Genomic DNA, 21573 nt, shown 5'->3' on the forward strand with positions numbered 1-21573 from the left:
CACAGAAGAAATGGAATGCACTAAATTAGTTACTTGCTTATATGTATATTTGCAGAGTATATCTTACCCCTTTTTCACAGAAGCAGTTCAGGTTGTGCTTAAAAATTGCTTAACATTTCTCATATGATATTTTAAAAATAGAAAACCAGTGAGAAGAAATAATTCTCAGTGAAAGAACCCCCACTGATACCAAACTTTTCTTTTCTTTTTTTTTTTTTTACATTAAATGCCTTTTTAAAAAGACTTCTTGGGTAAAGAAGCTACAGATTGGTAACTTTTCTTCCTGGTTCTTAAGCTGTTGGCATAAGCAGGGTTTTGAGCACAGTGTATCAAGAATATGTCTGTTAATATGTGAAAGTCAGAGTTAAAAGAACTGTGTTGCAGATTGCCAAATATATGCTTTTCCATAACCAGGTCCAAATCTTGTCTCATTTGAGGCACCATATGTGCCTGCTACTGTAGGGCACAGTCTGAGTTTATCTTCAAAATTGCACTTAATTTCAAGAGTAAATGATTTTGCTAGCACTGCAGACTCATGGATTTGAAGCAAGTTTGGTATCTCATCCACCCACATTATGGCAGTAATTATCTGAGTGGTGCAGACATCACATCCTGAATAGTCTTAGATTTTAGAGGTGCGTGTGCGCACCCACACACTTCTGCCTGCAGTGACAGCAAGAAGCAAAGACTTCGTGTCACAGTGTTCGAGTATCACTTTACACTTGAACCTTCACCCTCATCTCTTTGTTCTAGAGCTTTTCTCTATAAATGAAAAATATTCCTGTATAAAGTGTGGTTCTCTTTCTAGGGGTTACAGCAGTCAGTACAAATGAATAGTCAAAACGTGGTATCACATCAGGACTTTGCCACTATTATATTCCACAAAGTAAGTTAAGGTCTTGGACAGATCCAGAGATTTGATGGGTAGTTAAGGCAATTCACACTGTAGACAGAGAAACAGCGTGGGACAAGCACTCTGACTCAGGTGGTTGTTGCACTGATGCTTCTTTGCCTAGATTTCACACTCTCCCATTCAAGTGCATTTAACATAGTTCTTTTATAAAATGCTTCATGTCATAAAAATGTTTTAAAGCCTGATAAGGTAGTTTATTAAAAGGAACAGACACAAGTCTGTTGAGCCGGGCATACATTTTTCTTGTTGATTTCAATAAAAGGCTTTCATTCATAAAGGAAAGGACAGAGTTAAGGTAGGAAAGGAAGGCAAACAACCCACACTCAGTCACTTGTGGTATGTAACCCTTGTGAAGCTGGCAATGCCACAGAATCTGCAATAACAAACGTGACCAGAACAGATAGCAGACTGCTTGCTGCTATCTGCAAAGTGATCAGAAATGGATAAATGCAGAAAGGCAGTCATTTAATTTCCATCCAAACCCTGCTCTCAGACCCTCAGCCCACCTCAACAAGTACAGATGTACACTCCATAACATGTGGAACATATTACTTCAATAAATCTTCCCTAGTTTTAGCACCCTCTCTTCTTATGTATAACTGCATTCTGAAGTCCCTTTTTTCATGTACTGTGGGCCTTTTTTCAAGAGGCCTTTTCAACTTCTGTCCTTTCCAAATTGATTTCCTGGTACTAGAGAAGGAAAAAGTTCAGACAATGACCAGAATATACAAAGCATGAGGAAACAGCTGTTAGGTGATTAAAACAATTTAAAATGTTGTTCGCCCCCCCTTCATTATTTATTAATCTGGTTTCTAATAGAACTTTAGTTAAAAGGAAAGACATTCACGGAAGATATAATGCATACAAACACGTTGTCCTTCTTTCATTCTAATTTACATGCTCTTGCTTTTAGAAGGCAAGGTTTCTTTAATTTCTCTAGGATGGAAAATGACATCTGATTAATGTAATTTAGATTCCGCTTTTAAAAAATGACACCCTTTCAGGATGACCATGCTTGATGGAATGTAAAATCATTCATGGGAGAAACCATATTAAAAGCTATTGCTTGTCAAACTGGGATAGCTTCACATTTCAACAGATATCCTGGAAATTACATGCACCTGTCGTTAAAGGACACTGTTTTAATTATACTGAATTTTTATCGGTACAATAAACTTATATGTATACACCACTGCTTCAGCAGTCTTACTAAATTATTTATGATGACTATTCTTTCACATTTATCATGCTACCTAGAGCATGATATTAAAATGCTGCCATACCTTTGAAGTGGTAACTGCTGGAAGAGATATAAAAGGTACAGATATCATTTAAGACACAAAAAATACAAAGCAGAAATGCTACAGTACCAATTTAAGATACATATGCCTATTTAATACATCTGAATTTTCTATCAGTAAATATGGAATAAGTAGTGTGCGAAAGGCTTGATTCAAAACCACCAGACTGTATTGCAGATTTCCCTTGAGGCTGGGTTGACATGAAAATAAGTTCTCCACTGTTCCAGCTCCATGTCTCATTACCTTGTGGTCTGCATGTGCTGCGAATGAGAATCCAAAATATTGCTTACATTATTTCACTAACACTGAGAGCCCTAATCTCCAGCCCAATCTTGCTCTCTCCACTGCTGGCAGCAGTTTTGTCACCGTTTCCTGTGGAATCAGCAGTGAACATTTTAGAAACACAACTGGGACACTTCGGTTCCCAAACAAGTACGAGAAGCTACATTTTTCTGCACAGTTCAAATAGGTGAAACAGCTAAAAAATTGGTAATAAAAGACCGATTATTTTAATATTCTTTGGGGAAAGTACAGAGTTTTATAAAAGCAGGACCCACTCTCCCCTCCAACAGATTTTCCCACTACAGGTGTAAGGGTAGCACCTGTTAAACAACATGGATTTTTGGCACAAGTAAGAGTGGGTGAAATAAACTGTGGATGTTTTTTCAGCCTTTAGTGATAGGCTTGCAGAGGAAGAAATCCTCAGAATAGATATAGTGCTAGCAAAATACACAGGCTACTTCTCTGAGCCTGCTCCTGCTTCACTGCCAGGCTGCGGAATGTCTGCCTATAATTAAACACATGCCATTCTCAGAAAAGAAATACAAAGCAGACAGGCAGAAATTCACCTAAAGTCACCAAATGCCTATACAGAGACCAGCTGCTAATGGATAATATCATGTCTAAGGTCCAGTTTAAGAAGAAACAAGAATTCTAATAATTAAAAGCTTCTAGAGTCATGAAAGTGACTGCATCACGAAAATAAGACAAGAGTGAAGATTATCAACATTTAAACACAGCACTAATGAATTTCACATGTCAAAAAAGGAAACTTCAAACCAAATCCCAATCTATGCAAACTCTATTCACTTCTCTTGGTAACTTGAAGTTGCAGGCAAGGATGTTTTACAGAGTGGACTAAAATACCACTAAAATCAAATTAAATATAAAGCAATATAGAAAAGATAATGCCTTTTCAATTCTACAAAGACACGTGATTGCTACGTAGTTTGCTGAATAGTGGTGCAAGGTAGATTCATGCCCTGCTGATATTCTCCAAGGAGTGAAGACTTATCTTACACCCATGATTAAACAAGAATAAGGACTCACCTGCTTGATTACAGACAAAAGAGGGAGAGGTTAATACTGGAGGCAAGGCAAAACACTGCAGAGCACAAGAGTGACAGAGGTAATTTTTATGCCTACCTGAACCTCTCTGCCACATGTTACCTGAGAAACAGTAGTTTCTTTTGAAACTGGCAACTTCTTTGTATGCTAATTCCAAATTCATAAATGGAAGAAATTAATGAGTTTGATTGGCTCATATCTATGTTGAGTGAATCCAGAAGAGGACTTTAGTCTACCAGCCTTAAAACCCAAACTATTTGGCCTTGTCTGTCTGCCAAATTGTGCTTGTCAATTTCTTGTCTGGTAAGACTCCAATATTTTCTTCCCCCTATGTAATTTTTTTCTCTTTTTTTTTTTTTTTTTTGTTTTGAAGCATCAACTAGAATAATGAAAGTGTAGTAGATTGCACATTTAGGTGAAAAATAAATCCTTCTTGTACAGAAAAATGGGTTAAATCTGTGCATACTAAACCCAGCCATATTAAAGCTAAAGCAAATCTAGGACTGTCACAAGCATAAAAACTTTTAAGGGGAAATTCTTGGTATTATTTCTGTTCCTTTAACACATGGCAGTTGTCCTGCAGTGTATTCATTCCTTCATTCTGTTCCACTGCAAAACCTGCCCATTAAGGCCTTACATTCCTTCAGACTACAGGAGAACCACTCTCCTCTACAGAGGGCAAGCTAAAGCTTTGTTATTGCCACCAAAGGATACTAGGTCTTCAGGCTGCCCCTTTGCCTTTCCTACTAGCTGCCTGCCTACTGCTCAGGCAACACCTGCAACTTCTGTGGTCTGAGAGGGAAAACGGGATGCAATGCTGCACTTGGCATTGCTAGTCTTAAAAATGCCTTACAAAGACAGTAAAATAGTTCAGGTAAATCTCTGTGTTGAAAAATAAGTCTTCCCTGTGTGCTGAGTATTTCTTATGTGCTCTGGGGACAGAGTTTCCAAGTCTCCTTTGCCTCACCTTCCTGGCTGTGCAAACACTGCAGCAGAGGCTTTCCTTGCAAAGGGACTGAAACAAGGGATTTAAGGAATAAATTGCTACTCTTGAGTTGGGAAAAAAGTATGACGTGAAGCCTGTGTGTTCAAATGCATTGACTAGACCTACACTAATAATTCTATGACAGTCTATTAAGAAGAAACAGAAGCGAAGTCTGGTTCTAATTCCCTACTACAATGTACAGCATATGCCAAAATGCCACTGGCAGAGCCGAGTTTAACTGGCACATCCCTCAGGTCACCAGTGCCACAGCCAAAGACACAGGAACAGATTAGGTCTACAGACTCACACAGCATCATCCTCCCTCAGAGACCAAAAAAGTAATAATAAAAAAAAAACCCTAAAACTTCCTGTGCTTTATGGTCGTCCTCTCTAGTAGTAACAGTAGTTGTAATAACAGTATTTTTACATTGTTGATGAGAATTGCACGCAATCCACAAAGTGCCTGGATCAAGAAGGTGGATCGTGCCAGGGCTGACGTGGGCTGATGACATGTTGAGAAACTAGGGAGTAAGATTTGCATTAGTCCTCATGACCCAGTTCCACCCCCAGCCCTGAACTCCCAGATCAACACCACTAAAATGAATGGTGTTATGGTCAAGGTATGGGACTGAGGGCAGCATGTGGGAAAGTGGCCAGCCATGAAGGAACACAATGCTGAAAAAAAAGGGCTGCCACTTGCTCTCAGGACAGAACTACCCACATTTTAAACAGCTTTTAAAAAATATAAAAAACCAGTCCCGTTTCTTGTCACAAGTACCCAGAACATCTCTAAACACACACAGAAATAGACAGGTATTACTGAAAATTTTAACCAGTGCTGAAGCTGCAAAACTGCTCTTTGTTGTAGTCGTTTGGATACAGAAGGGGCAAGTTGCTGTAAATAAATATTAAAAAATATTTTTTCTTAAATGCTTGAGATATTATTTTTTTTTCTCCAGTCTCAGTGGTATTTTCCTGTCACTTGCTTCACCAGTTGTGCTGATCTTTTTACCCTATGTGTGCTCAAGCGTCCAACACACAGTGTTCTCTCTCCACTGCAAGAGTCATCCCAGTCCCACCCTGGCCCAGCTCATATCCCACCCCAGGCCCCATCCCCATAGGCTTAGATGAGCCATTCCTTCTTGCTCTCGTCTATGGTCTCCGTGAAGTTGGGGTCATTGTTCATGATGGCAGCATCGGCGCTCTCAGCTGACTCTGCCCCTTTGGCTTCGTTGGTGTGATAGGTTCCCTTGTGGCGAAACATGTAGCGGATCAGGAACACCAAGGTGCAGAGGATGGTGAAGATCACCACTGCGATGACGCCTACACACAGCAGGAAAGAAAAGACCATGCTGGTGAGACCAGCTACAGATTTTGACACAAAGAAATGATCCCAAAACTTGGGCAGTTAGGCATCACCACAGTTGCTTGGTTTCCACTGCTCTAATATTTATACATAGATTTTGCTGTATGCAAAATGTTACTCAATGAAGTCTGCTAGTGACTTTCATCCTGTAGGTAAACTTCAACATTAATACCCACTTACAGATCTGAGCTTTGCTGACCATGAGGCAGAGGGTGCTGAGTGCTCCCAAATCAGTGGGATGAAATGGTGATGTGTCACAGCCAGGGCAACTCTTTGAAGATGAGTCACTGATGTACACTTTCTAGTCAATGGCTGTAAAGACCTATTAGAATTCCTCAAGATGTCCTGAAAATTGGCTTGACTCACTGTTGTCTCACTCTAGGCACTGGCTCCACATAATTGCAGATGTAACTGCTTTATCATCTGCTCTACCCTTAATTGCTCTCCCTGCAATGGTCTATTTGGGGTTCAACCCTGTTATGGAGAAATCTCATGAATGTTATGCTGTTAGGTATCTATGTGATAAAACTACACTGTCTCTTTTTTGGCCCTTCTCTACAGGCATGAAAAACTTCAAGGATGAAGATATTATAAAACTGTCAGGTTAAAAAAAAATACTGTAATCAGCTGGAATTATGTTACGCCACTTTATGTTAACTGATGCATTGGACAAACAGGCTGTTCAGGTGTGGCCTGAATTTTTCTGAGGAATGCAATAGTATCCTTCTGGTATTGTGAAGTTTCAAAGTATTAAGGAAAATTTAAAAGTAATAATCAAAATACAAATTAGAAAGGAAAAATGACATAGCAAATCAAAACTAAAGCAACTAATCTAAACCTGGATATGGAAACATAGACTCTTGAGGGGGCCATGGAAAAGAATCAAGAAATTTTACTAGACTGTTTGTAGTACTATACTCAGTGTTTCCTTACGTGGCAAAACCCACCATCAGTATATAATTTTATACGTATTTAGAACTGACTGAAAGCTAGTAGACTGATCTTTAATTTTTTTTTTTTTTTAATATATGCCTTCAGAATTGGATGAAGTGGCAAAGTTTTCCCAGGATAGTTACAGTGCAGCACTTCCACACTATGGGACAGGACAGAGCAAATTGCACATGTGCATAAAATTAAACAAGACTCTTATTTCAAGCAGCAGCCATCCAGAATATTTTCAATGGAATGCTTATTCAAAGATCCAATTCTGGTATTGCTTAATATCACCTATAACAGTGAATGGGAATCTCTGGCACATAAGTTATGGTAGAACTTGGGCCCTAAAAAAGAATGCAGGATCACGAGGGATTTTTGTCAAGGGCAGAGCAAACAGTGTTTGACATAGATTCCTGTTGATTCTGCTGTATCTGGAAAAGTATCCTTGCTATTTCATATAAATCAATTACTCTGTTAACGTAAGTAACTACTACAAAGTAGATCCCCACATGGATGCTTAATACGTGGATCATGAATATCAGTATTTTAATTTGTTTAAAACTGAATCTGAGGGGACAAACTAAGAACAAACTATTCACTCGGACAATGTGTTTGAACAGACTTACACAAAAATTGTTTATCTTTGTTCAGGTGTTGTTTCCCCACATAGTCACCTCTTAGCAAATAACTTGAATATGTTACCAACAGCAATTCAGCCACCAGAGCCATACTGCAAAGTATATTAGAAAAGTAGATGGTTTTCTTACCTCCAATAATAGCAGAGTTTCTGTTAACTCCATCTCCTATAGCTTGACCGTTGTATGGGAAATCAGCACTTGCTGTAAATAGGGAATTAAAGATTGATGTTGAAACAGCAGTGAAACCTCTGTATGAAGTTCAGAAATACATCCAACATCCTCAGATACAATTAAAAAAATTGTGATCCCTAGATATTTATCTAAAGAAGAGTAAAAAAAAAATCATTCTTTCACTATTAACTAATCCCTCAGAACGACTCGCTTCCTCCTCTTAACAAAAATAAAGTTAAACTAAAGGAGGTACTCTCGGTAAGCATTGCTGTTAATACAGGACATCATTTTGCCACTTTACTAACATAAATTCAGTAAGTTTTAAGTGGTAAGTTAGCACAAAGCCAAACAAACCCCTTTCTTTTAAAAGTCTGTGATCATACATTAGAGAGATTTTTGCCTTTGTTGGTGCTATACATTAAAGGCTTCAGAAGTCTCCAGAATTTTGTGACCACCGTTGTGTAAAACTGCAAGCTCTTTGAAAGAAAAACTGGAATCCCTTTTGCTGCTGCGCAGCCCAAGGTAAGAGAGGGGTTGCATCTTCTGTTGGTCAGAGCCACAGAGCAGTTACCCAAAGGAGCATGTGCCAGCACCTTTGCTATTCTAGGAGAAAGCCCAGAGTGTCAGCTTAGCCCCTGCTGGAGGTGCTTTGGAGCTGAGAGGCAAGACTGTGAGCTGGAGGAGCTCAGGCATGGCAGGTAGGAGAGCCTCCAGTAGACAGATGAGGAGAGGAAACACAGTCAGATATACCAGTGCTCATCTGCCAGTGGCCTAAAAAGTTCTCCTTGCAGTAGAACTTGATGAAGGAATCAGTACAAGTTTAAAGTAGAATTTGAATGGTGGCCTTGGTTTTGACCTCCAGAAAACATCACAGAAGCTTTTCAAAGGCAATCTCATAAATTAAACCTATCATAAGCATTTTCTTTATGGTCAGACACAGCACCTAGACACTGCAATGACTAAGCAAGCCCAGGGAACTAGGTGAGCCACTGGAATAATTTCCTTCTTTGCCACTGGACTATGGCATTGATTTTTAAATAGAGAAAATGTTGTTAAAAGTGCTTTACTGGAGAAAGTTAAAATAATCAAGGATAATAATTGTTTCTTAGGGCAGCATGTAAAACCCCAGTGCCTTTTTCTTGCTTGATGGATTAGGTGATATTATATCAAAATAATCAGCTTCCTTTACAAACCAGTGATGCATTCAGTATACCCAAAAACTGGCTAAGGGAATTCAACTCTCTTTCTGTTAGTATGGAGTAAAATCCATAATAAAGTTCCTTTTGTATTGTAAAGCAGCTGCAGAAAAGAATGAATGGCTTCAGCTTGCCACATGGCCTGAAAAGAAGTTTGGGGCTAGAGTAGCCTGTGTGCCTACTCTGGAAGAGAGTCGAACTATCTGTGTGTTCAGCAGCTAGTTTTTGGCTGGTTGCCTGTGGGGCAAACAGGACAGCATTTCTCAGAGCAGAGTGGAGGGGGCTTGTCCAGCAGTTTTTACCAGCAGCACTTGTGCCTTTGACATTTGTTGGTGCTCTGCCTTCTTCTGCACCTCTCTGAAACAAATCAGGCTATAAACTGCAAAAGATAAGTAAATACCTGGTTCTTTATCAGTGGAGTTTGCTCCAAACAACTGTGCAGGACACTAATGAAGACATTTTGGCACAGAGTCCATAATCATATCCATGCAGTGCTAAAAGTGAAGGGCTGGCACTGGGAAAATAAATTCCAATTTTAAACCAGCCCTAATTGCTCTCTGCCATTCTAAACTAAAAGGAGGCCCCTTTCCACAGGAGCAGCACCACAGGCAGTTAAGTCCTACCACTTGCCACTTGTTTGAGAGTTGGTCTCTTGTGTCCTCACACAAGAAATCTGATAGTTGGCAATGATCACAGTTCCTTCTTCCCTTACAACTGAATATTGTATTTTATCTTCTTTTAAAAGGTTATTTCAAGGACCATGGCACTAGTGAGCTGTGAAGAAAGAGGAAAGCTGCTGTTCGTGGCAGCATGATCCCTCCTGAGCTGCCACATCACAACAGCTACACTACAAGGGATTCCTGACAGACGGAAGACCACAGCTTATGATGTTCAATAGCCACGGAAGTACACTGCAGGTTAATGAAGAACATGAAGCAGGATGTGAAGCTACATCCTTGATCTTGTGTGAGAGCTGCTAGGAGGACTGGATCCAGCGCCTCTGTCCAAAGCTGCTTTCTATTGCACCTGGTCATCTTACACCCTCAGGAGGAGGTGTCTGTTGGATCAACAAGCGGATGAGATTCACTCTGTGACTCTCATTGCTGACAAAAGAGGAAACTGGAATGTGTGTCTGGGGGCAGGGGACAGTGTATTTCAGCAAGAGTTCATCATATTGGCTAAGTGCCCTGCTGCAACTGCTGAAGAACTAGGAGTTCTGGTTCTGAAAATAGGATGTCATGAAAATAGGATCTTAGATTTTCAAGAATCTTTTTTTAAAGCACCTGTGGCCAAGTTGGCAGATATTTTCACCATAATTCATGGATTCCTGTTCTATTATTCTTGTGTCCTCAAGAGACCTTCTTGTATATTATGATTGGGTTTTTTTGAGTGAAAAACTGTCTCAACCAAATGTGGGGTTACAGAATATATTTTGCTACAAAAGTATCTATAACTTTTTTTAAACTTAATGTATTACTACAGATGGATAGAGGAGAAAAAAAACAAGCGATTACTTTTATTTTTTTTAAGGGGAAGTTGCCTTGAAGTTCTTCTGGGCAGCACTCACTTCTCAAATGATCAGAAATAGCTAATGACCAGAGGTCTAAGAACCAAAAAAGGCTAATTACTGCCACAGCAATCAGGCAGAAGAAAACATACATGGGCACATTCCTCGATTCTCCAAGGTGAGCTTAACAGAGTACTGTTCCAATAAACACCAAGTGCAGGTATTTCAGACAGCAGTTACATCATTCAAACACGTGGTGGTTCCTCTCTGACCTTACTACAGTCGCATTGCTTGGCAATATAAAGCAACTTTGTCAAGAAGACACCTAATCAGAATCTTTCTTCCATCACTGTTGAAAGTCAGGAACTAAACCCAGAAAGCATATGTTACAGGAAGCTGTGAAAGGGGCAGAGTAATACTGATGCTCTGCACAGGAGACTACAGAATGCTGTATACAGGTTGTAAAGAGTAACTCCTAAAATATTTTAAAATGACTGGTCAGATAAAATTAATATTATGACTCCCAAGTTTCATGGGAATCTAAATCACAGTGGAATTAATAGCTCACATGGCTATAATATGCAGATGAAGTACAGGGGGAGTTGCTAATGGACAAGTGTGTGCCTTCATTTCTCTGTCACAGCTGGGAACTTCTCTTTCCTGTTCAGATTCTTCCATTATCACTGTGACACTAACTCTAACTACACGTCTCTGCAAGCCCTTTTGCACTGCCTGATATTTGTACCTTGACAGCTTCAAATCATGACCTGCCCACAACAAAAGGGTGCCACAGAGCTGCAGTTACTCTCTGTAGTCACCCTGAAAAGCTCCTCTGCACAGCAAGTGGGCTGTGAATGTAATGTAAGGTGGGTGTGGGGAGGTTACTTCAGGAGTTTTGCTACACACCATGCTACCTATTTGTTAGCTGAGGCCATGAATAGGACTCAATATTCCTTTATTACATGGTCTAGAAAGGTTGCCCTCGAACAGCTGATTCCCATCTGGTTTGGGGACTGTACCGGAAAGGTTTCTTTACTTGAGGAGCTTTTTTCTGAATCTTCCCTAGGTTGCTCGGAGTAGCCAGTGTCTCACTTGCACGAATGAAAAGATGAAGGACAGAGCAAAGAGCTTTTTAATCTAGCCTGGAAAACAGGTACATTTTGATCCAAGAAATGTTCCACCAGGTCCTTGAAATCCTCTGCTCAGACAGCTGTGGCACAGAGCCATCAGTATGCTGTCAGGAAGCACCAAAGACCTTTTCCTAAAACCTACAGCTGGTATAGGGATGGATTGCACCATACTAGGAAATGCTAAGCTCATCTGTGGCTTATGAACAACACTTCATCTGGTTGCCTTCCAGAATCCAAACTGGTGATGCTGTTTTTTGCACTCTGTCTTCCCACAACAGGTCATCAGGTTTGCTTCAAACACCAGCATCCTGAAGCTAACTTATGTAAAAAGACACAGCACACTTTGCTTTCTCCTTCTTTCATGGGCTGTTGTTTAGAAGGCCATAGTTTCAGTAAGCACAGAGTAAATCTACAGAGTCTGAACTTATGTTTTCACTTTTCAAGTTTCTGTTATTAGTCTCAGGGTAAATGGGGTTAAATAAACTTTGCAGCACCTAAAAGGGTGATTAAAGACTGACTGCAGGCAAAATCCATATTTGGTCATCACTTTAATGACATTTGAAGTTTTAGATGACCACAAAAATGCAGTAGGAGACCTTCCATCATTCAGCATGGACATTGCAGCAACCCTCAATGAATGAGGAGGGGAAATGGGACTGGATAAACAGACCACAGTTAGGATTAGATGTTAAAGATGACAGATATGCTTGATTTAGCTGAGTGAATTATAATTTTGCTTCATTATAGTAGGCGTGATTTTGCATCTGCCATTTTCAGAGGGAAATTTTTTTAAATGGATCCCACATAAAAGCCTTTGGAAATTTACAAAATTGAAATACAAAATGACCTGGAAGTAGAAAAGTAGTCCAGAAGGTGGGTGTGGACAGAGAAATAAGAAGCAGGCTACTCAGTAAAGGCAAGGGGAAACCCAAAACCAAACAGATTTTCAGATAGAGAGCAGTAGTGAGAAGTACACAGCAAATTTCACTTTGACATCTTACTGAACTTTTTTACTGAGCGGGCAAGTCTTAGTTAAAATACACCATGCTGCAAAGGAAGATACAGTTTAGATTTTCTCCAAAAAGAAAGGGTGAGAGTGATCACAGGTCTAAAAAAAAACCAACGGGTGAAACGTGAAATGCTGGAAAATTAAGTTTGTTCAGCCTAGAACAAATGTGCTGCAAGACTGCTTTTACCTTTCAGCTTTACAGATGTCCACAATTTTGAGAGATATTCTCCAATTATTAAGACCAGTTAGATTTTCACATAAATACAAACTAGAGAAGCAACCAGAGCCATTGGATCTGGTGATCACAAGGTATATAAAACCCCCAGCAATCAAGACTTTGATTAGAACAGTAAGAGAACAAAACAAAAGCCAAGATGTGAACTATAACTCCTTCTTCCTACATCTATTTTTTTCTTACTTCTCCAAGCTGAAAACTGAGTAAGGATGAAAACTATCCCTACTTCTGCTTTTCTAGGGACTTGGTAGCAGATTCTGATTATACTCTTTTAACAGACTTAAAGTCCTACCAACATCAGGTTAAGTTTAGAACCAAGAATTTGGCTGAAGTTATTTTTAATATTAAACATGTCCAAGTTTAAAAAAAAACAACCTCACACTTACCCCAACACAAAATATTTAAAAGATATTATTAACCATACTGTTTGTAAAAGGTAATTTTTGTCCTAGCATACTATACGGGGTCAATCATCACTCCTTGAATTTTTAGTGATGTTTCAATCATAGTGTTGGAGGGTTACAAGTTTATCCCTACTATGAACCATTTCTCTGTCTTTGCAGAAATACAAGTCTTCACAGGCACAGACTTAATAATTTTTTTTACTATGAGTTACAGGATATTGGAAAAAGTGCACCCACATAGCAATTCTGTAACTACCAGAACAGACGCGCAGCTTAGAGGAAAAATTAGGGCTTTTCACTTTAAAAATGTCTTCTTCTTCTCCCTGTTGCCAATAATGCAAATTATTTGGAACATGAAAATCTCAATGTTGGATCAAAATTCACTAACTTCTTTAATCCTTCACAACCTTATTGACTGGGGAGGATAGGGAGCAAACCCAACATTACTGACAAAAAATTTTCCAATGCATGAGTGATATTTGGACCAATTACTTAAACTAAATTTTGTCAGTTATGTTCTGTTAGATCAAAAATATTTTAAAAAGACACATTTTTTTCCGTAAGAATTTTTTGCTGAATCTCAAGTGGTTTTTATGGCAGCTACTGGTGAGTTCTGCTGAGAGAGAGAGATGCACAAAGGTGATGGAAAACACAAAACCTGTGTTTTTACATTTTTGATGTGAAGGCTCTCCATTCCTGTCTTTTTATTCCAATGTGAAATGAGTCTAAAGTAAAAAAATCCTCTGAAATGATGGCTTAATAGACACATTGTCCTCTGAACAGCCCTTCTGTATGCAAAAGCCCGGGACAGTGTAGGAAAGTAAGTGGAGATTATAGAAAAAAATGTTGTTGGATGTTTCTGTGAAAAAAGCATGAATTTTAGAGTGAACACTGGAAACGCCAACAATGAACAATAGCTGTGCTGAGAGAAAATTAAGTGAATGCTCAGTGGCCAATGAACTGGGACAATACAAATTCTCAACACTAGACACCAGAGTTGACAACCCAATCAGTCAAGATAGCTGTTTCCGAATCACTGTGTTATTAGCCCTTTAATTTCCTTCTGTAGGGGAAATTTGCTGTCCATACTCTTAAGGAGAGAAGGAAATGTAGTTTTATGAAATGAGTAGTACAATATTCTTTTCTTTCAGTCTCGAAAAGCAATCTTCCTAGCAAACGGACAGAAAAACTCGTGCCTTATTAAGAAACTCATCCTTGCAGCTTGAACTCCTCCAGTCTGTCCTGGATGAAATACAAAACAGGGAAAACATTCCTGCACTGTCTTTTGGGATGGGTTAGGTGATTCTCCCCTGCTTCTCCCTTTGTATGGCCATTTCACATTTTCTTTTGCACACAAGCAAGTAATTGTAAAAAGCAGTGGGAAGGCAAGGCACTTTATAATATTAGTATTTGGTATTTGTATACTGCAGAACTTTATTCCTTATTTTAAAAGGAGAGCAGACATTTAGCCTCACTTTTGGATTTTGTTTATCTGCAGTTGAACTTCAGCAAGTGGCATCTCAAAAGTAGTATTTTGAAGATTTGCTCTGCCAAATTTCCAACTGATTTGCAGCAGATTAGAGCACCCTCATACACTGAAGACCTAAACTCATCTGTCCTTTAATTCCTGGTAGTAACATCTGTCTAACACTGAGTCTCACTATGATTCCAGAAAAGAACTGCTAGTGTATTAGTCATGCTGGCCTAAGCTATCACTTTCATGAAAATTTTAAGAGCAGCGCTTACATTTCGCCTGTTAAGGAAGATACACAAATACTTCCTTTTATAATTAATGTAGAATATGAAACGGTTTGGTGCTCTCAAAGGAACAGTAGAGTTAAGTGCTGGTCAAAGCCTGGCTAATCACTGATAATGGACCCAGAGGGATTATGTGAAAGAAACAAACCAACCCCCCCCGCCCAAAAAAAAAAATTTCCATCCCATTAATCAAGAATACCAAAAAAGCCTGTAAATTTATGAGAGCCACAAAAAAGGAGAAAGGCTTGGATTGAGGATGAGAAATGGATCAGATTGGAGACTTTAAATTTAAAAAAAACCAGCGTGAAGTGCTTTTCTGCCTAAGGAAAGGAAAAAGAAAGCAGTCACATGAAGTGCTCAGGCACCTAAATGCTTCCTTCTCTAGTCCATTTCCCCCCTAATTTATGTCATCCCTATGTTCCTAGTTAAGACTAGTACTTGTGTAAAAAATATAGTCATTACAAAGGATGGAAAAGGCTCTCTTTTTAATATTAGCACCTTGTCTTGACATTAGGTAGCAGCATTAACATTCAAATCACCGCTTATGACATAGCTACAGTACTGGTCTCTCAATGAATGCCAGAAGAATTCACAAGCTTGGCAGTCTGTCAACTGTCTGATACACTAGACAGCGTGTCAGAAATTTCACACTGAAATTATATAGTCTTAAAGATAAGAGAAAGTGATGCATAATTGTGTGACAAGCTAGAAGAGACTGAGGGAGGCATTTTTATTCCAAATCAATAGAGAGATTTACAGTAATTCAAGCACCATAATTAAGCCCTTTAAGGATGAAGTACTAATTGTGCCAAACTTCAGACAGATGCTCTTCCTAGTTAGCTGCTCGAATGGGAGGAGAAAAATAGAAACTGTTGCATCCAAATGTTTGTCACTTACCCTCTTGTCCGAAAGAAACAACTTGTTGCTTAGAAACTGAGCTATGAGTTTTGCTAGACTTAATTCCTGACTGTTTGACAAAAATGCCACCTTCCTGTTTGAAAACAACTCAGGTCAAGGCCATGGACTTCTGAGAAAATATTTACATTGGGAGCATTGGGGATGAATGCTGGTCGCTCTCAGCAGAGTAAACAACCACAGAAATGCCCCAAAAGCTGGCAGTAGAAGAACCTGTTGGCCGCAGGGCAGGTTGCAAGTGCATCTTTGGTCTCTTGTATAAGGAGTATAAATATTAAACTAGCTTACTGCAGACAAACAGCCTCGCAATGTTTAGATGCTATGTTAATTAAAAAAACCAAACCAATCACCTCAAGTAATCAGTAACCCTGAAGAGAAAATCTGGCATAATTCTCTGATTGCAGTATAGGTAAGCTAATCCTGTTTACTATCCTTGAAAAAAGGAGGAGTGTCATTTTATTCTAGCAACCACCTTCATATCTATTTCTAATTTTGCTAACACTGGGAGATCAAATTTAAATGTGTAAGGCTGCATCATGAATAAAAGTGGTTCACCTCCTCTGTCCCTCTGGCCTGGACTCGCATACCCCTTCAATGAAGCCTGGGGAAGTGACCCTGCTCCCCTGCCACCCCTTAAAAGAGAGAATGAGTGTTATGTCACACATTACCGTTGACTTTAGTCCTCCTGCTGTTGGATTCACTGATGCGTACAGGACTCTTTCAATGCCTGTGACAAGAAGAGTATGTTGCTTATGTGTTTGTGTCCTAAGACTGCTTTGAGAGCTGCATTGCTGCCCTTTCTTTGATCCTTCCTTCCCACTGCATAATTTGTAACAAGCCCTTGACAAGGGCAAAAGTTATTTCCCATCTTCCTAGCTGCATCCGTACCAGAACACATCTGACACAGCCTTCTCCTCAGATGCTGCTGCTCTGCCTTCTGAGATATGAGTACCAGTGGGTACCAAAGGATGAGATGGCAATCCAGCTGACAGCATCTGAACCTGGAAGGTGATCTTCAGCACTGTCCCCAGTAACACAGGAGTGACACTTCCTCTTAGTCCAGAAGTTGACTGTGGTCTTTCACTTCACAAAGAAATTAGCTGGCCAACTAGGTCTGTACAGATCATATGGCCAGTATTCAGCGCTCTTGCTCTCATCTTGACAAAAGCAATATATGTCTTCCTACAATGTTTTTGCCAGACATGCTCAGTATAGGTTTCAAAGTAAGCTGTTGATTCTTAAAAGGTAAGAGTTTTCACCTTCTATAAAAAATAAAGAGCATTTAGGGTTTAAATATGCACAGTCAGAAAAAAGTCACACCACTCAGAAGAACATTGCAAATGTAGCATTTAATCCTGCTCCATTTAATTTGTAATATGTTGAAGCTAATATAGGTTTAACTAAATCCCATGTTAAATACCCTAGATGCCATTCTAATACTCTAGATGCCTTTCTGTTCATACTCAGAGTAAATTCATCTTGCAGATATATAGTGCCATGACAGCTTAGAGATGCTAAAGCATGGTTTGCCAACTATTGTATGTACCTTGCCTCTTCTGGGATCTCCTGCTTTTATGAAATTCAAGGTTGGGTAGTTTGACAAGTTGAAGTACGTTTTACCTAAAATGGAGAGGTATACACATCTAGTAGATTTTTTTACCCTTTTTCTATAAATAAGAAAAATTTGGAAGTGAAATTTCACTAGTAAACTGCAGAATATTTGTCTTAGATTAAAACACCCACAAACTGAATGTCACCCCGGTAATATTCATGTTCTGATTTTAAGTACAAGGCATTTTAGATGTGGAATTTTTTTATGACAAAAATAATCATGTTTGGGCTTTTCTTTGCTTCTCTACAATGAACAAGGTGTCAGTTATCAGTGACATACATCTTAGCTAATTTGAACTGAGAGATATTAAAACACTCTTGATTATTATCTTTTTTTTTACATATGTGATAGAAATAGATACTAAAGTGCACACTAATATAGTTAATGGCATGGAATTATAACTTTTGAAATGTATGTCAGACAGATAATTTGGTGGGTTTGGACAATATGTAAAGGCAGGACACGTCATTTTTAAATAATATGTTCAACGATCAGGTTATTTTTAGCCTCTTTTCTATACTCCTTTTGTTGTAACCAAGGCAAATTGGATTGTCTGACATGAACTGAGATAATACTGATGTAAGGAAAACCATATTGATGATCTGCTTGGATTTGATTATTGATTTTTCTTTTAAATCACCAGACAATCACATTCTAAAAAAGAATGACTTGTTGAATTCCCGCACTTCATCACCACCAAGAAAGGATCACCATAGCAACAGGAAAAGTCTATGCATTGTGAGAGTACTCATAAGCTGAACAAGATCATGGTTTAAGATAATGTCCCAGTAGCATGGCAAAATGCCAGTCAGAGGTGGAGAGGGAGGGAAGTGGGATTTCTACAGTAAAAAAGAAATTTAAAAAGAACTAATATTGTAAATGTGAAATGTATAGGAATTTAGGGCTAATAGGAAGTGCAAGACAGTGAATCGAGAAGCTGTACAGCTCATTTGTCTGGGGAGCAAATCAACAAGGTTTCTTATGGATAAATCCCTGAACTAGCCTTTAAAGGTAAACTGCCAAGTGACTGGTGTGTGTCATTACGATTTTCCCTTTAGCCTCTCTGATAGGGCATACAAAATGTTTTGCAGCTAGTAGGAGTTGTCCACGCAGTAACCACATAAAAGAGCTTAAAGCAAACATTTCATGTAGGTCACTTGTCAGGCAGAACCTGCTTAACTTCTACTAATTATCTGTAAGGTCTGATTCAGCATTGCAGTCTAGAGGTGAAAGGATCATTACATTTGCTGTCTGGTGTATCTGTTCTATTTAGACACTTATCTTTGATCTCCTCTTACAACATTTTTCAATCCTCAAAGTTCAATTCCACAGTATTTGAGAAGCAAATCTACAAATGTATGCTTATCTCAAAATATGAATAAGGATGAGTGCAGAGTATGTCACTGAATGAGATTTAAACCATATGATACTTCCCACAAAAATTTTCCCGATTTCTGCTTTTCACTATAAACCCCTGATCCTCAACTCTCATGTTTTGTTAAGAACTATTTAAAATTAAATAGATAAAATAACAATAAAAATTACAGATAAAAGCATGTTTGAAATGAGAAACCCTTCACATAGTAACTGCTGCTTTCAAAGCCATGTTCTTTGCAACCATTGTTTTGTGGCAAAGTGTGAGTGGTTTTTGCTTTAGCATCACTACAAGTGTTTTTGTGAATTTCAAAAGAGCTTTTTGTCTTTGTTCCTTCAGCCAGTTTAGTGAAGGAGTAAATTCACACTGAGAGTACTGAGACTATTCCAGTTCTGGTACCAGTGGGAACCACTATTACTTGGATTCTTCCATTTTCTTTCTTGACATGATTTGTGTTAGAAAGTCTTCATCAGAGTTTCAGAAATGTAAAAAAAATCCTCACTGAAAACTGCCAATTTACTAATGCAAAGTGACACTAAGCCCAAAAGTTTTCATTTCATCAAGACCATTTTGATGACTTACATGTTATGACTTTGATGACTCAAGTTACACAGTCTACAGTATATATTCTTCCTGTGACTAAAACAGAACTAGCTATGTCAGACCACCACAGATACTTTTACAAAGACTGAGTTGTTCTTACTGATACTGATAAATGACTTGCTGTGATACCTCCTCTTTGTATCATGGAAATGTCACCCAGAGTGAAAGCCAGGTATGGCTCACCAACACCTGAATATCCTCTCACTCCTGAACCAGTGAAACATCACTCCCTTGCTGTGAAATTTCTGCCTACCATACCTCACCTGATATTGTTGCTTTCTTCTAGTGTTCCTCACTAGAAGTCTTTGAAGCAATATAATCTTTTGTCTCTACTGCTGTGGATCACTGGAGAGGAAAAAAGGAAGGGTCCTAGGTCACAGTCTTACTAAAGCTAATCATCACAAAAAATGAAGTTGGGTCACTTGCACTCTGTCTGTCCCCGACTTGAAACAGTTAAGTCTGGTTGTGGCAATGAGACTTATTTTTTACTGGCAGAAGTTAACAGACCAGATTGAGCATGTTATATGTCCCCTGATATCCTTCATGCTGTCTCTGTGATTGAGTACTACAATTAATCCAGAAGAAAAAGTATAAATCGTAATCTGTCAGGTCAACAAAGTTTACAAGACAAAACTGAGCCAACACAAGGTCAAGCATAATAGCATGTGACAAGGACAAACAAGAACTTTTTCTCTGAACTGCAGGAACTATTAGGAAAAGCATAAATATTGGGAATAAACCCCACCATTGTCTTTTACTAGCTTGCAGTCAAAAGAAGTGTAAGGAAAAGCAACGAACAAAAATTAACAACCAAAGTCATTACACGCACAAGATTCACAGCAGCAGTACGTCCTCAAGAAGTTTATGGCATACTTTTTAAAGACATGATCCAGTGAGGAATCCTTCAGAAATATGCTTTTATAGAAAGAGCAGCACAGCACATACCCTTTGGGTAAAAATTGATCTAATAATTTCAGAAAAAAAGGGACTACTAATTTGTGATGAAAAAAATAAAAGTAGAAAATAGCATGTTATAAATGGGGAAGAGGCACACTGAAATCTTACAATGGTATGGCATGACAGCAAGGTGGGAATGACAGGTTTTAGAGCATGATACTGCTTGTGTTAATGTTTGGGACCCTCAGCTTTGGAACGTCTGTTTCTTCTTACAAACCCCTGCCCAATTTCTGTACTGAAGAAGAGCTGAAAGAAGGTGCTGCAAGGAGTTCCTCAACATTACAAGAAAAAGACCCCAACCAAAATCTCCAGAAAAATCACAAAAAAACAAACCCCAAAGGTATGGCCTTGATACACACTTCTGAGAAAGACATATATACCTGCCCACTCTCCTATAAAAACTGGCATATGGATGCATCCCCAAACACAATAGGCAAAGACTAATTGGTATCAAAATCATGATGGACCAAGTTTTTCCTCTAGAATTTTAATTTTATACCACTGCAAACCCACCAGCTTTGCCCAAATAGGTTCTAATTTACACTTTACAAGTGAAATCAGAATGAGGACAAAATACAAGAGTCATCAATGTACATCTGACCCTATAAATCTAAAGGGAACCTGACACTCAAGAATCAAAAGAAAAAAAAAGCTCTCTAAAGCTAGGCACAATGTATATTTTCAAGAGCTGTCAGTCACAAAGCAGAATGAGGTTGCTGGGATCAGCAAACTGTTTTGTCTTTCCAGCATTTTCAGCGCAAGATGAATGCCACCATGACTAATGGAATTTCCCATTAAATATGGCCTAAGGAAAACAGACATTTCAGAAAACAAATCAGCACTTTACATAAATGTATTTATGCCTAAAATTAGATTTACTGTTTTGGTATGAAGCTGACTGCAATATACTCACTTATTAGGAATACACATAAGAAATGCTACTGTACCTTAGTTATATGTACTTGCAAACTTCTGCTGACTACACACCCAATTCTAGACAGAAAGTGCTATCACAGCAGCTAGGTCAAAACTCAACATTCAAATAGTCTAAGATTTACAGAAAAGAAAAATAAAGCATAATATTAAAAAAAGTGGCAATGAAAATACTGTAACTGCATTTAGAAGTGGTGGTAAATCTCTGTCATTCCATCTTTGCATTTCCTACTGTGATTATAGCCCTACAGTAATCTATCAATCACTTGCTCTCTGTTTTTT

General features: G+C 38.7%; 1 protein-coding gene across 2 annotated transcripts in view; it reads right to left on the bottom strand.

Moving 5' to 3' along the window:
• Positions 1-1089: 1089 nt before the first annotated feature.
• Positions 1090-21573, bottom strand: part of CNTNAP2 (contactin associated protein like 2) — a 1044217-nt gene continuing 1023733 nt past the window's right edge. For both annotated transcript variants that reach the window (XM_027675789.1, XM_027675790.1), the window contains 2 exons: positions 7616-7687; positions 1090-5869 (listed from right to left, as the gene is read on the bottom strand). In XM_027675789.1, coding sequence (XP_027531590.1) covers positions 5670-5869; positions 7616-7687 — 272 coding nt within the window. In that variant the 3' untranslated portion in view covers positions 1090-5669. The remainder of the gene's footprint in view (positions 5870-7615; positions 7688-21573) is intronic.

This window comes from Neopelma chrysocephalum, unplaced genomic scaffold (genome assembly GCF_003984885.1).
Source record: "Neopelma chrysocephalum unplaced genomic scaffold, ASM398488v2 Primary Assembly neopelma1_26, whole genome shotgun sequence".
Lineage (NCBI taxonomy): Eukaryota > Metazoa > Chordata > Aves > Passeriformes > Pipridae > Neopelma > Neopelma chrysocephalum.